Genomic DNA, 16,257 nt, shown 5'->3' with positions numbered 1-16,257 from the left:
TCCCCACACAACACAGACTGTCTGTCACAACACCCTCTCTCCCCACAGAACACAGACTGTCTGTCTCAACACCCTCTGTCCCCACAAAACACAGACTGTCTGTCACAACACCCTCTGTCCCCACAGAACACAGACTGTCTGTCACAACACCCTCTGTCCTCACAGAACACAGACTGTCACAACACCCTCTGTCCCCACACAACACAGACTGTCTGTCTCAACACCCTCTGTCCCCACAGAACACAGACTGTCACAACACCCTCTGTCCCCACAGAACACAGACCGTCTGTCTCAACACCCTCTGTCCCCACAGAACACAGACTGTCTGTCTCAACACCCTCTGTCCCCACAGAACACAGACTGTCACAACACCCTCTGTCCCCACAGAACACAGACTGTCTGTCTCAACACCCTCTGTCCCCACAGAACACAGACTGTCACAACACCCTCTGTCCCCACAGAACACAGACTGTCTATCTCAACACCCTCTGTCCCCACAGAACACAGACTGTCTGTCTCAACACCCTCTGTCCCCACAGAACACAGACTGTCTGTCTCAACACCCTCTGTCCCCACAGAACACAGACTGTCACAACACCCTCTGTCCCCACAGAACACAGACTGTCTGTCTCAACACCCTCTGTCCCCACAGAACACAGACTGTCACAACACCCTCTGTCCCCACAGAACACAGACTGTCTATCTCAACACCCTCTGTCCCCACAGAACACAGACTGTCACAACACCCTCTGTCCCCACAGAACACAGACTGTCTGTCTCAACACCCTCTGTCCCCACAGAACACAGACTGTCTGTCACAACACTCTCTGTCCCCACAAAACACAGACTGTCACAACACCCTCTCTCCCAACACAACACAGACTGTCTTAACACCCTCTCTCCCCACAGAACATAGACTGTCAGTCTCAACACCCTCTGTCCCCACAGAACAGACTATCTCAACACCCTCTCTCCCCACACAACACAGACTGTCTGTCTCAACACCCTCTGTCCCCATAGAACACAGACTGTCTGTCACAACACCCTCTGTCCCCACAGAACACAGACCGTCACAACACCCTCTGTCCCCACAGAACACAGACTGTCTCAACACCCTCTGTCCCCACAGAACACAGACTGTCACAACACCCTCTGTCTGTCCTTCTGCCTTCAGGTCAGGACAAATTCCTTCTTTGGAAAGAAAGAGGAATGGCAAGGGGCACAGATCGTCATCATTTGTATGTCAGTAGTCGGCCAGATCGTTATCATCTATATGTCAGTAGTTGGCGAGGATAAGTTGTTCACAGAGAACAGCAAGGCACACAGATTGTCATCATTTGTATGTCAGTAGTTGACCAGATCGTCATCATTTGTATGTCAGTAGTTGGCCAGATCGTCATCATTTGTACGTCAGTAGTTGGCCTTGATAAGTCATTCATAGAGAATGGCAAGGCGCACAGATCATCATCATGTGTATGTCAGTAGTTGGCCAGATCGTCATCATTTGTACGTCAGTAGTTGGCCAGGATAAGTCGTTCACAGAGAACAGCAAGGCGCACAGATCATCATCTGAATATCTGTAGTGGGTCAGGAAAAGTCTTGTTCACAGTGATAAATGTTGCAGCAGTTTGTTGGACCGTACCGTCATTTCTATATCACAACTGGTCAGGACAGGTCTGGTTATCAGTGATAAACATCACTGTGTATTTGTATCTGTATTTGTATTTCTTTTTATCACATCAGATTTCTCTCCCCAGGGAGAGCGCGTCGCTACACTACAGCGCCACCCATTTTTTTGTATTTTTTCCTGCATGCAGTTTTATTTGTTTTTCCTATCGAAGTGGATTTTTCTACAGAATTTTGCCAGGAACAACCCTTTTGTTGCCGTGGGTTATTTTACGTGCGCTAAGTGCATGCTGCACACGGGACCTCGGTTTATCGTCTCATCCGAATGACTAGCGTCCAGACCACCACCCAAGGTCTAGTGGAGGGGGAGAAAATATCGGCGGCTGAGCCGTGATTCGAACCAGTGCGCTCAGATTCTCTCGCTTCCTAGGCGGACGCGTTACCTCTAGGCCATCACTCCACATTTTGGTTTGCTGGAAGTTGTCAACATTTCTCTATCAACGACTGGTCAGACAAAAAGTTTGGTGTCCAGTAATCAATGTCACTGTGGTTGGTTTGAACAGTGAGTCCTGCAGCTCAGGGAATCATTGATTAGTTCGTATCCATGGTTAGCAGGCAGGTGATCATGCAAGGTGTGGAACTGACTGGTAGACACTGGGCTCAGTGGCTACAGTCAATGGTCAACAATGCTGCAATGATTATTAGTTCAGTGCTCAATTTTAAATGTGTGATGTACAGAATAAAGACCAAAAAAAAAAACCCAAACAAAGAAAATCACTGTCAGAAAGAAAAAAATACACCGACTGATTACTTTTCTGCAGTAAAAGGTCTGGAAACAACAACAACAACATGCTTTAATCAAAAAAGGTGAACACTGTAAAGAAAACAACAGTTCCTGACAAGGCAAAGGGAAAGGCGGTCTGTGGAGACAGTGACATGGCACATGGGGGAGTGGGGGGTGGGGGTGGGGAACCACCGGACTGACGGACACATGGGGGAGTGGGGGGTGGGGGTGGGGAACCACCAGACTGACAGACACATGGGGGAGTGGGGGGTGGGGGTGGGGAACCACCAGACTGAGACACATGGGGAGTGGGGGGTGGGGGGTGGGGGTGGAGAACCACCAGACTGACAGACACATGGGGGAGTGGGGGGTGGGGGGTGGGGGTGGGGAACCACCAGACTGACAGACTGACAGACACATGGGGGAGTGGGGGGTGGGGGGTGGGGGTGGAGAACCACCAGACTGACAGACACATGGGGGAGTGGGGGGTGGGGGGTGGGGGTGGAGAACCACCAGACTGACAGACACATGGGGGAGTGGGGGGTGGGGGGTGGGGGTGGGGAACCACCAGACTGACAGACTGACAGACACATGGGGGAGTGGGGGGTGGGGGGTGGGGGGTGGAAAACCACCAGACTGACAGACTGACAGACACATGGGGGAGTGGGGAGTGGGGGGTGGGGGGTGGAGAACCACCAGACTGACAGACTGACAGACACATGGGGGAGTGGGGGGTGGGGGGTGGGGGTGGGGAACCACCAGACTGACAGACTGACAGACACATGGGGGAGTGGGGGGTGGGGGGTGGGGGTGGAGAACCACCAGACTGACAGACTGACAGACACATGGGGGAGTGGGGGGTGGGGGGTGGGGGTGGGGAACCACCAGACTGACAGACTGACAGACACATGGGGGAGTGGGGGGTGGGGGGTGGGGGTGGAGAACCACCAGACTGACAGACACATGGGGGAGTGGGGGGTGGGGGGTGGGGAACCACCAGACTGACAGACTGACAAGCATGCAGAACAACATCCACACTGCACTCTGTGCTCTGTTGCTTCCTCCCTTCCCGGCACTGCCCCCCTGCTGCGCTTCTTGTGTGTGTGTGTGTGTGTGTGTGTGTGTGTGTGTGTGTGTGTGTGCATGTGTCTACATGCGTGTACATATATGCGAGGAACATGCACGGCGACAATGTAGTAAAGATTTGCTGATACCGCCGAAGCCGAGGCGATGTACGCACACACCGCCTCACAGACGGCTGCTGCGAGACAACCCAAAACAAGCAGCTTATGTCTTGTGGCTTGTAACGGGTAAAACAATGGGATCGTCCCACCACACCCATTAATCACCTGGATGCCCCTCCCCCCCCTCCTTCCCCCCCCCAGCCCCTTCTACACCCCCTCTCTCTCCTGACCCACCCCTACCCCCTCTCTCTCCTGACCCACCCCTCCCTATACTATCAGCCAGGGTGGAGGGAGGAAGGGGGTGGGGGGGCAGAGAGCACAGAGTGACAGCAGGGTCAGGGGTCAGGGGGTGACAAGAGGTCAGGGTCGTTGTACCACAGCTGAGAGGTGGCCACGCCCCCTGTGCCGTTCAGGGCGGCCCTTCCCTCCCCACCGGTGCCCGCGGTGCACCCACCCACACCGGACAGCACCGCCTCCTCATAGCTGCCCCGCACCAGCTGTAAGACCATCACGTCATCGTCAAACATCACTACATGACGGCAAGCTGTAAGACCATCACGTCACCGTCATACATCATTACGTGATGGCAGGCTGTAAGAGAATAATAACATGTGATGACATGACCATCATGGAACAGGATGACACGATGCCAAGCTGTAAGATGATCAAAGAACATGACAAGCTGTAAGATGATCAAAGAACATGACAAGCTGTAAGATGATCAAAGAACATGACAAGCTGTAAGATGATAATAGAACATGACAAAGTGTAAGATGATCACAGAACATGACATGACATAGAACATGACAAGATGAAAGATAGCAGAACATGACAAGCTGTAAGATGACCACAGAACATGACAACCTGATCACAAGATGATCACAGAACATGACAACCCGACAGCAAGATAACAGAACATGGCATAGAACATGGCAAACTGTGAGATGGCCATAGAACATGACAACCTGATGACAAAATCATCGCAGAACATGCCAACCCAATGACAATGTAATAGAACATGACACAGAACATGACAAGCTGATGACAAGATGATCAAAGAACATGACCACCCGATGACACAATTGAACATGACATAAAACATGACAAACTGTAAGATAATCATAGAACACGACAACCCCGATGACACGATGATCATAACATGACAACCTGATGACAACTCATGTCCTTTACTCACTTAAAAATTCAATGCAATACTTGATGAAATTTCAACCAAAAAAACCTTCAGATGTAACATGCACAGACTTTATACACACGCATGGACACACTCACACACACACGCAACACAACAAAACGCAACGCAACACAACAAAACGCAACACAAACAACATAACACAACACAACACAACGCAACAGAACAAAACGCAACACAAACAACATAACACAACACAACGCAACACAACAAAACGCAACACAACAAAATGCAACGCAACACAACATAACACAATGCAACGCAACAAAACGCAACAAGACACAACGCAACACAACAAAACGCAACGCAACACAACAAAACACAACATAACACAATGCAACGCAACAAAATGCAACAAGACACAACGCAACGCAACACAACAAAACACAACACACCGCAAGAGACAAGAGAGAGAGAGGAGAAATGAGGGGAGGGAACTCACAGCGATGGCTCGGTGCATGGTCACGTTTTTGCAGGGGAAGTAACCTTCCTCCCCCTTACACCTACCCTGCACACACACACACACACACAAATACATATACAGTCACACATACAAATCCACACATATACAGTGACACACACACACACACTTATATATCTCTCATTCCAGTCACACACACACACACATTCACACACACACACACACACACAATTTCTCTCTCTCTCCAGTCACACAGACACACACATCCACAACTCTCTCTCAGACTCTGACCTAACCATGCCTGGATATAATGTCGTTCGTAAGGATTCTTTCAATCCAAAGGAAACAGGTTTACTTATTTATGTACATGAACATATTAGATTCAAAAGAATTCAATCACTCGAAAACCACCATGTTGAATCAGTATGGATCCAGGTACACTTTAAAAAATCGGAACCGTTTCTTATAGGCTTTATCTATAGGAATCCTGCAGAGCACGTTGACTGGATGGATAAGTTCACGCTAATGATGGAAGACGCTTCTCTGCTCTCAAATGAAATTATTTTATTGGGTGACTTTAATATAGATTTACTGAAATGTAATTTGAACTGGAAACAAACATACGAATCCTTTCATCTCAATCAGTTAATCGACAAACCAACACGAATCACTCGCACTTCACAAACACTCATCGACCACATATACACAACTTCCACAAAGACTATTTCTGAAATATGCTCTCCAACCTTTGGCTGTAGCGACCACTTTCCAGTTTGTATCACATGGTCTAAAAAAGGTATCAAGATACCAAAAAACTGTCATAAAGTTATCACATACAAAAGTTATTCAAAATTTGACCCTGATTCATTCTTGATGGACCTGATGAACTCTCCTATGTCTCTCGTTTATCAGTTTACTGATCCAGATGAAGCGTTTGAAATATGGTATCATAATTTCCTCAACATTTACAACAAACACGCCCCATTCAAAACTAAACGTGTAAAAACCAGTCTGAAAAAGCCTTGGATAACGGGAGACATAGAAGACGCCATCGATTTCAGAGATTTTCTTTTATCAACTGGAACCCGAGAAGATTTTCAAAAGCAAAGAAATGCAGTAAATAACATGAAACGTTTAGCGAAAAAGAAATATTTTCAAAAGTTGATCACTTCTAAGTCTGATAGTAAGTCTTTGTGGAAAGCCATAAATCAGTTGAAAAATAAGAATAGAGCCACACAAATTACATCACTCACAGACATATCCACAGATAGACTTAACTCACATTTCTGTAACATAGCTACTTCAATTATAAAATCAGACAAATCAAACCTTAACTCTTTAGATGCTCTGTTAAAATTCTGTCAATCAAAAAATATTTCATCCACATTAGATATTCCTTTGATATGTGTACATGAAGTTTATAATGCTCTGACCCATTTAAAACAAACTAGTACAAGAGGTCTTGATGGCATAGACGGAAAAATATTAAAACTCTCAGCTCCTATAATAGCAGAATCCCTCACATACATATATAATTTAAGTATTACAAAAAATAAGATTCCCAAAACGCTCAAAACTGCTAAAGTTATTCCTATATATAAGAATGGTGATCGATCTGAACCATCAAACTACAGACCAATTTCTATTTTACCAATATTATCAAAACCCCTGGAAAATCATATAAATAAACATATTCTTAAGCATTTTAATAATTTTGACTTGTTCCATCCAAACCAGTCTGGATTTAGAGCTAATCACTCATGTCATTCTGCACTAACAAATTTAGTAGATCAATGGCTTACTAACATTAATAATAACGAAATTACTGGAGCCCTTGTTGTCGACTTTATGAAGGCTTTTGATGTGATTGATCATTCTCTCCTCCTGAAAAAACTAAAGATTTATGGTTTGTCTTTGAATACATTAGAACTTATCTCATCTTTTCTCTCTGAAAGAAAACAACTTGTGTCCACAAATGGTTCAAAATCAATGTTATTACCAATTAACTATGGTGTACCTCAAGGTTCTGTTTTGGGACCTATCTTATTTTCTGCATATATTAACGACCTACCCTTATCTATCAAGACACCATGTGAAATGTTTGCTGATGACACCACCATTCATACTAGTCATACTAACCTATGTATCGTATCTCTTTCTCTTCAGGAAAGTATTGACCAATTGATTGAATGGTCCGAACTAAACCACATGTGTCTCCATCCTAAAAAAACAAAATTCCTAATAATCACAACAAGACAAAAACGTCAAAATATATCCATAAACTGTTCGCCTATTTTCATCAAAGGTGACAAGATTGAAGAAGTTGACCACCATAAAATCCTTGGCATCACTATCGATAATAATTTGTCATGGTCACATCATATTTCTCTGTTATGCAAACAGGTATCAAAAAATATCTATCAACTGTCTAGAATCAAACACTTTTTGGATCTTCACTGCCGAAAACTATTTGTCAGTACTTATATAGAATCACACATTAACTATGCTTCGACAGTGAGTGACAGTATTATAAAACCTCTATTGAGTCTGCATAGAAGAGCTGTAAAATTGATTCTTTTAAAATCTTCATCATTGACTGTATCTGATTATAAAGCTCTCGATATCCTCCCACTGAAAACAAAACTTCTATTTAACAAAGGTCTATTTATGTTCAAAATCATGTCTGGATTTGCTCCCCCCTCGCTGAAGAATAAATTTGTAATCAACACTCATCGTCATCTTCATAAAGTTATGGTACCACTTCCAAGGATCGATCTTTTTAAATCTAGTCTGTCTTATTCAGGGGGCTGTTTATGGAATGAATTATTATCCTGCCTCAATGTAAACACTGTAAAAAGCATCCCTAACTTTAAAAACATATATCGTGCACATTTATTGAAAAACATGTGATTATGTGACACATATCAATTATAAACAAAAAATCATGTATAGATTGTCAATATATATACGCCTCTCTCCTCCCCTGTCAGTCTCTATGTCTCTCCACTGTCACTGTCACTATATCTGTCTGTTGTCAGCCTCCCCTGCCTTCTTTACTCTTCCTCTTGTCCATTCTTCCTTCCGCTCTCCACCACGCCCCTACCCTATTGTCCTCGTTGTTATTCATCTATCGCGATATTGTATTGTACATACGTTCTATGTTATGTTTGCACATGCTTATGCAGTTTTGACGTTGATGTTGTGAATTGACTCTCGCTTTTTTTTTTTTTTTTTTTTTTTTTTTTTACTTTGTTGCTTTTTTTCCAATTATTATTCATGCCCAGAGGGCTGGATGTAAAAAAGTACTTTGTGCTTACTCCTTTACCCTCGTAAAATAAAATTTCGTTCGTTCGTTCGTTCGTTCGTTCTCTCTCTCTCTCTCTCTCCAGCAAGTTTTTCACACTCACAAAAAACACATAACACTCTCAAGCACACACACTCTCACAAACACAAACACAGTCACGCACACACTCCACACCCCCTGGCCCTGTGCTGACCTTGAACCATGAGGGCTGTGGTTGCTCGATGACATCCACCACTGTGTCCTTGTCCAAGTGGAGGGGGGGTCGGAGGCTGGCTGGGGGAGGGGGGGTGCCTTTGTACGCCTCCACCACCTTCCCCTTGAAGGGAACTGCACCGTCGAATCACACACACACACACACACACACACACACACGTGTATGTTTGTATGTATGAATGTACACGTGCATGCAATGCACACACACATATAATGCATACGTACACACAATGCATGCTCTCTCTCTCTCTCACTCACACACAAACACACACACTCTCTTTCTCTCTCCAACACACAAACACACACTCTCTCCAACACACACACATATACACACTCTCTCCAACACACACATATGCACACACACACTTTCCCTCTCTCTCTCCAACACACACACACACACACACACTCTCTCCAACACACACATACACACACTCGCTCTCTCCCTCCAACACACACGCACACACACTCTCTCTCTCTCTCTCTCCAACACACACACACGCTATCTCTCTCTCCAACAACACACACACATATACACACACTCTCTCTCTCTCCAACACACACACACACTCTCTCTCCAACACACACGCACACACACACTCTCTCTCTCTCCAACACAAACACACACACACATTCTCTCTCTCTCTCTCTCTCTCCCTCCAACACATACGCACACACACACACTCTCTCTCTCTCCAACACACACACACACACACACACACTCTCTCTCTCTCTCTAACACACACACACTCTCTCTCTCTCACTAACTCACACACACACACACTCTCTCTCTCTCACTCTAACACACACACACACACACACTCTCTCTCTGTGACTCTGACACACACATTCACTCTCTCTCTTTCACACACACACACTCTCTCTCTCTCTCTCACACACACACACTCTCTCTCTAACACACACACACTCTCTCTCTCTAACACACACACACTCTCTAACACACACACACACACACTCTCTCTCTCTCTCACACACACTCTCTCTCTCTAACACACACTCTCTCTCTAACACACACACACACACTCTAACACACACATACACACTCTCTCTAACACACACACACACACTCTCTCTAACACACATGCGCACACACTCTCTCTCTCTAACACACACATGCAACAATGCAGCACACAGGTGTAAGGCCATTATGTAGCATCACTTACTTTGGTAGTTATGTTCTGATGAGGGTCTTGGTGGGCGGGGCTCTGTCAACACACAACACACCATCACTGACACACAACACACCATCACTGACACACAACACACCGTCACTGACGCACAACACACCATCAATGACCATAACACACCATCACTGACACACCATCCTTGACACACAACACACCATCATTGACACACAATACACCATCATTGACACACAACACACCATCATTGACAACACACCATCATTTACACACAACACACCATCACTGACACACAGCACACCATCACTGACACACCATCATTGACACACAACACACCATCACTGACACACAACACACCATCATTGACACACAACACACCATCATTGACACACAACGCACCATCAATGACCATAACACACCATCACTGACACACCATCCTTGACACACAACACACCATCCTTGACACACAATACACCATCATTGACACACAACACACCATCATTGACAACACACCATCATTTACACACAACACACCATCACTGACACACAGCACACCATCACTGACACACCATCATTTACACACAACACACCATCACTGACACACAGCACACCATCACTGACACACCATCATTGACACACAACACACCGTCACTGACACACAACACACCATCACTGACACACAACACACCATCATTGACACACAACACACCATCAATGACCATAACACACCATCATTGACACACCATCCTTGACACACAACACACCATCACTGACACACAATACACCATCATTGACACACAACACACCATCATTTACACACAACACACCATCACTGACACACAGCACACCATCACTGACACACCATCATTGACACACAGCACACCATCACTGACACACCATCATTGACACACAACACACCATCATTGACACACAACACACCATCATTGACACACAACACACCATCATTGGCACACAACACACCATCATTTACACACAACACACCATCACTGACACACAACACACCATCATTGACATACAACACACTGACAGCAAGACATGCTTGGAAATGACTCCAAAGATAACACAGCAACAGCTGATGCCATACTATTCATCTGAATTTGAAATTTGAATTCTGATGAAAAAAAGTCTACCAGAAGGATCCAAAACAGAAAAAGAAAAGAAAAGAAAAGAAAGAAATGTGTCATCATCAGCACTGTTGATCTTTCCAGTTTGAAATTCAAGTAACCCTTCAGAAAATAAAATAAGGTTTACCAAGTAAAGAAATCATCTCTTTTTTTGTGTGTGTTTTTGTTTTTATTCCGTTAACAAAACCATACAATTTGGAAGTAGGATCATTGAGAAGCAAAGTGTTTTTATTCCGTAAACCATACAGTTTGCAAGCAGGATCACTGACAAGCAGAGTTCATCAGAGACTTAACAATCATACCCTGATTCATTCATCACACTCACATCTATAAACATTCTCTCTCCCTCTCCCTCTCTCTCTCTCCCTCCCTCCCATTGGGATTCTCACATGCACGACAGCAACAGATTCGTACATTACAGGAAAATTTAAGATGTCATGTGAAGTAGAATTATACTTATCAATGGACGAATAGATTTGTGAGGTATATACTGACAAGATTCAGGTTTGGCTTATCCAATTTATTTGTACATCAATCAAGACATAAAGTAACTGACAAATGTGAAACGCAGTGTGCCCTGTGTAAATCTGCTTTGGAAAATGAAGTCCATTTTGTTCTGTGTTGCCCTGCCCTTAACTCACTCCGGACGACGGAATGCTATAGCAGTTTCGACAATTAAAATTTTTTTCCACATTTTCCTCATGTAGTAGCATAACAATCGCAGCTACACCGGGCATTGCGAACGTGTCAAGGGTCGACTGGAAAGTTTCTTCATGAGATTCTGTAACAACACACTCCACAGTGAGCCAGCAAGTTCAGAACCCCACACAACAAGCTAATCTGCATACGTATCGAAAATGGCGTTGCAGGCGATACAAGTGGAAATTTTTGGAGCAAACTAGATCACGACAGTGGCTTTTACCGCTGCTGAAGTGATTGAAATGCTTCAAACTGAAGGTTTCGACATCGACGAGGATGATGAAGACATTGACTAAAGTATCTGCAGTGAATAAAGCAACCAGCAATAAGGTACTGTTAGTGACTCAGCTTCTGAGAGCAGTGGTGAGGGAGGGGGGTGGGTGTTCATACGAATTGAGGAGAGGGGTCAGTGGGTCAAGTACAGTGAGTTTCATTCAGTTACTTTCTGTTTTGTATTTTTTGTGATTTTTTTTCCTAACCCTAACAAATGGGTCGTCTGTTGGGAAAAGCAGGGGAGAAAGAACTATTCGTCCGGAGTCAGTTAATGACTTGAGACGCAGTCTAATTCCATCAAAATATTTCAATGACCCAACTGACTTTAGACTAACATTGTTACTGGCCTGGAAAAAAAAAAGAACACATTTTCAGAAATTTAGCTTCATATCTTTATAAGGCATTTAATGAATGAGAGATTCTATTGTCATAACACTTTATCTTCAGATGACAGCTTTTGAATATAACAGGATTGTGAAGTACAGATTTGAATATTCATGCATTCATTTCTTAATTGGCTAGACATGTGGTTTAGTGGTTGTTGATGTGTCTTATTTGCGGTTGTTGTTGCTTGTTTTTTTTGGTTGGGATATTGTGTCATATATATTATGCTTTTCCAAATGTGATTCATGTTCACACCCCTTCAAATGGGGCTTTGGCCTTACTGAGTTTTCAGTTTCAGTTTCAGCAGCTCAAGGAGGCGTCAATCCGTTCGGACAAATCCATATACGCTACACCACATCTGCCCAGAAGATGCCTGACCAGCGGCGTAGCCCAACGCGCGGCCTTACTGAACAAACTACTATTCTGTTCTCTCCCTCCCATTCTCTCTATCTCTCTCTCTCTCTCTCTCACACACACACACACACACCACACCACATACGCACACACACGCTCCACATACACACACCACACCACACACACACATACACACACACACACACACCACACACACTCACACACACAACACCACATATGCACACACACACACACCACATACACACACATACACCACACAAACACACACACACATGCTCACACACACACACGTTCACATACACACATACAAAGACACACACTCACATACACAGACACAGACGCAGACACACTCACTCTTGGCTTGATGCTGTTTTCCAATGCACTCCTTGTGCACAGCCATGTTATTATCTGGAAAGGAAGAAACAAGGACACACCTTACATTGACACCACACCACATCACACCACACCAAACTACACCACACCACCCCACACCACACCACCACATCACACCAAACTACACCACACCACACCACACCACCCCATCCCCCCACATCACACCACACCACCCCATCCCCCCACATCACACCACACTACACTACATCACACCACCCCATCCCACCACACCACATCACACCACCCCATCCCACCACATCACACCACACCACCCCATCACACCACACCACACCACCCCATCCCACCACATCACACCACCCCACCACACCATACCAAACTACACCACACCACACCACACACAAAGTGTAACACTGCAATACAATACAACAGTCAGTCACCAAAAAGCTCCAGTATCTCTGTCACAGAGAGAGAGAGAGAGAGAAAGAGAGAGACAGAGAGAGAGAGAGAGAGAGAGAGAGAGAGTTACTGGACAAATTACATGGTTTGCTACAGCATCTTCGGTAACCTGTATGCGCATTAATGCATGCACAAAAAGGGGGTGGGGTTGGGGGATGAAGAGAGAGAGAGAGAGAGAGAGAGGTGTAAAACTCGCGGTGTGGTATAGGCCTTATATAGCCTTTGTCGTGGAGACAGAGGGAAACTTTATCCAAAAAAGAAAAAAAACCAACCCCACCCCCACCCCCCTGTTAAATTGTTTGCTGCAAAGCCATGGCTTTGAGGAGACAACGGATACATGAGTGATTTTTTTTTTTTTTTTTTTAAGTATTAAAAAAAAAAATCAACCTGTTTTCTGTTGGTGTGCCAACATCCTCCAGTCAGTCCACACTATCCACCAGTCCTACCCGCCATCCTCCATTTCTCAACACCTCCACCCCATCACTGCTCCAACCACCGTCATTCCTGTCCTCATAATACATGTTCCTCTCCATTTGTCCTGATACATGTTCCTCACCACTTCTGTCCTCAAAATACATGTTCTTCTCCATTTGTCCTGATACATGTTCCTCACCACTTCTCTCCTCATAATACATGTTCCTCTCCATTTGTCTGAATACATGGCCCTCTCCATTTCTGTCCTCATAATACATGTTCTTCTCCATTTGTCCTGATACACGTTCCTCACCACTTCTGTCCTCATAATGCATGTTCCTCTCCATTTGTCCTGATACATGTTCCCAACCACTTCTGTCCTCATAATACATGTTCCTCTCCATTTGTCGTGATACATGTTCCTCACCACTTCTGTCCTCAAAATACATGTTCCTCTCCATTTGTCTGAACACATGTCCCTCTCCATTTCTGTACTCATAATACATGTTCCTCACCATTTGTCCTGATACATGTTCCTCACCACTTCTGCCCTCATAATACATGTTCCTCTCCATTTGTCCTGATACATGTTCCTCACCACTTCTGTCCTCATAATACATGTTCCTCTCCATTTGTCCTGATACATGTTCCTCACCACTTCTCTCCTCATAATACATGTTCCTCTCCATTTGTCTGAATACACGTCCCTCTACATTTCTGTCCTCATAATACATGTTCCTCTCCATTTGTCTGAATACATGGCCCTCTCCATTTCTGTCCTCATAATACATGTTCTTCTCCATTTGTCCTGATACACGTTCCTCACCACTTATGTCCTCATAATGCATGTTCCTCTCCATTTGTCCTGATACATGTTCCTCACCACTTCTCTCCTCATAATACATGTTCCTCTCCATTTGTCTGAATACATGTCACTCTACATTTCTGTCATCATAATACATGTTCCTCTCCATTTGTCTGAATACATGGCCCTCTCCATTTCTGTCCTCATAATACATGTTCCTCTCCATTTGTCCTGATACATGTTCCTCACCACTTCTGCCCTCATAATACATGTTCCTCTCCATTTGTCTTGATACATGTTCCTCTCCACTTCTGTCCTCATAATACATGTTCCTCTCCATTTGTCCTGATACATGTTCCTCACCACATGGTATCCTCATAATACATGTTCCTCTCCATTTGTCCTGATACATGTTCCTCACCACTTCTGTCCTCATAATACATGTTCCTCTCCATTTGTCTTGATACATGTTCCTCTCCACTTCTGTCCTCATAATACATGTTCCTCTCCATTTGTCTGAATACATGGCCCTCTCCATTTCTGTCCTCATAATACATGTTCCTCTCCATTTGTCCTGATACATGTTCCTCACCACTTCTGTCCTCATAATACATGTTCCTCTCCATTTGTCCTGATACATGTTCCTCTCCACTTCTGTCCTCATAATACATGTTCCTCTCCATTTGTCTGAATACATGTCCCTCTCCATTTCTGTCCTCATAATACATGTTCCTCTCCATTTGTCCTGATACATGTTCCTCACCACTTCTGTCATCATAATACATGTTCCTCTCCATTTGTCCTGATACATGTTTCTCTCCACTTCTGCCCTCATAATCCATGTTCCTCTCCACTTCTTTCCTCTTAATACATGTTCCTCTCCATTTGTCTTGATACATGTTTCTCTCCATTTGTCTGAATACATGTCCTTCTCCATTTCTGTTTTCATAGTACATGTTCCTCTCCATTTCTGTCTTCATAATATACCTTCCTGTCCGATTCTGTACTCATAATACATGTACATGTTCCTCTTCATTTCTTTTCTCATAACACATGTTCCTGTCCATGTCCGTACATACAATACATGTTCATATCCATTTATGTCCTCACATTTTCCTCTCCATTTTGATTCTCATAATACATGTTCCTGTCTGTTTCTCTACACACAACAACACAGGTTCATGTCTATTTATGTCCTCACATGTTCCTCTCCAACACACACACACACACACACACACACACACAGTGGTAAGGACACACAGGTATTACAGACCTTGACACAGGTAGCCTTGGAAGAAGATACCCCTGCACACAATGCAATCAGTAACCTTCATCAACACAACTTCTGCTAAGTGCCCAGCACAGACACTCGTTTCTCTATGAGACATCTTCGTGATAGGCACGAAGCAAAGCTTACATATATATATATACCACAGATGGACAAAAGCTT

The 16,257-nt window shown here is 44.3% G+C and overlaps 1 protein-coding gene across 8 annotated transcripts in view; it reads right to left on the bottom strand.

The window, feature by feature from the left end:
• LOC143276220 (proto-oncogene vav-like) overlaps window positions 1–16,257 on the bottom strand; it is a 107,944-nt gene that overhangs the window by 17,075 nt on the left and 74,612 nt on the right. For all 8 annotated transcript variants that reach the window (XM_076580680.1, XM_076580681.1, XM_076580682.1 and 5 more), the window contains 5 exons: window positions 16,081–16,112; window positions 13,133–13,186; window positions 9,924–9,965; window positions 8,723–8,856; window positions 5,247–5,312 (listed from right to left, as the gene is read on the bottom strand). In XM_076580680.1, the coding sequence (XP_076436795.1) occupies window positions 5,247–5,312; window positions 8,723–8,856; window positions 9,924–9,965; window positions 13,133–13,186; window positions 16,081–16,112 (328 nt within the window). The remainder of the gene's footprint in view (window positions 1–5,246; window positions 5,313–8,722; window positions 8,857–9,923; window positions 9,966–13,132; window positions 13,187–16,080; window positions 16,113–16,257) is intronic.

This window comes from Babylonia areolata, chromosome 31 (assembly GCF_041734735.1).
Source record: "Babylonia areolata isolate BAREFJ2019XMU chromosome 31, ASM4173473v1, whole genome shotgun sequence".
NCBI lineage: Eukaryota > Metazoa > Mollusca > Gastropoda > Neogastropoda > Buccinidae > Babylonia > Babylonia areolata.
The sequence above is the reverse complement of the archived record's forward strand: the minus strand, read 5'-3'. Positions and strand labels throughout refer to the sequence as shown.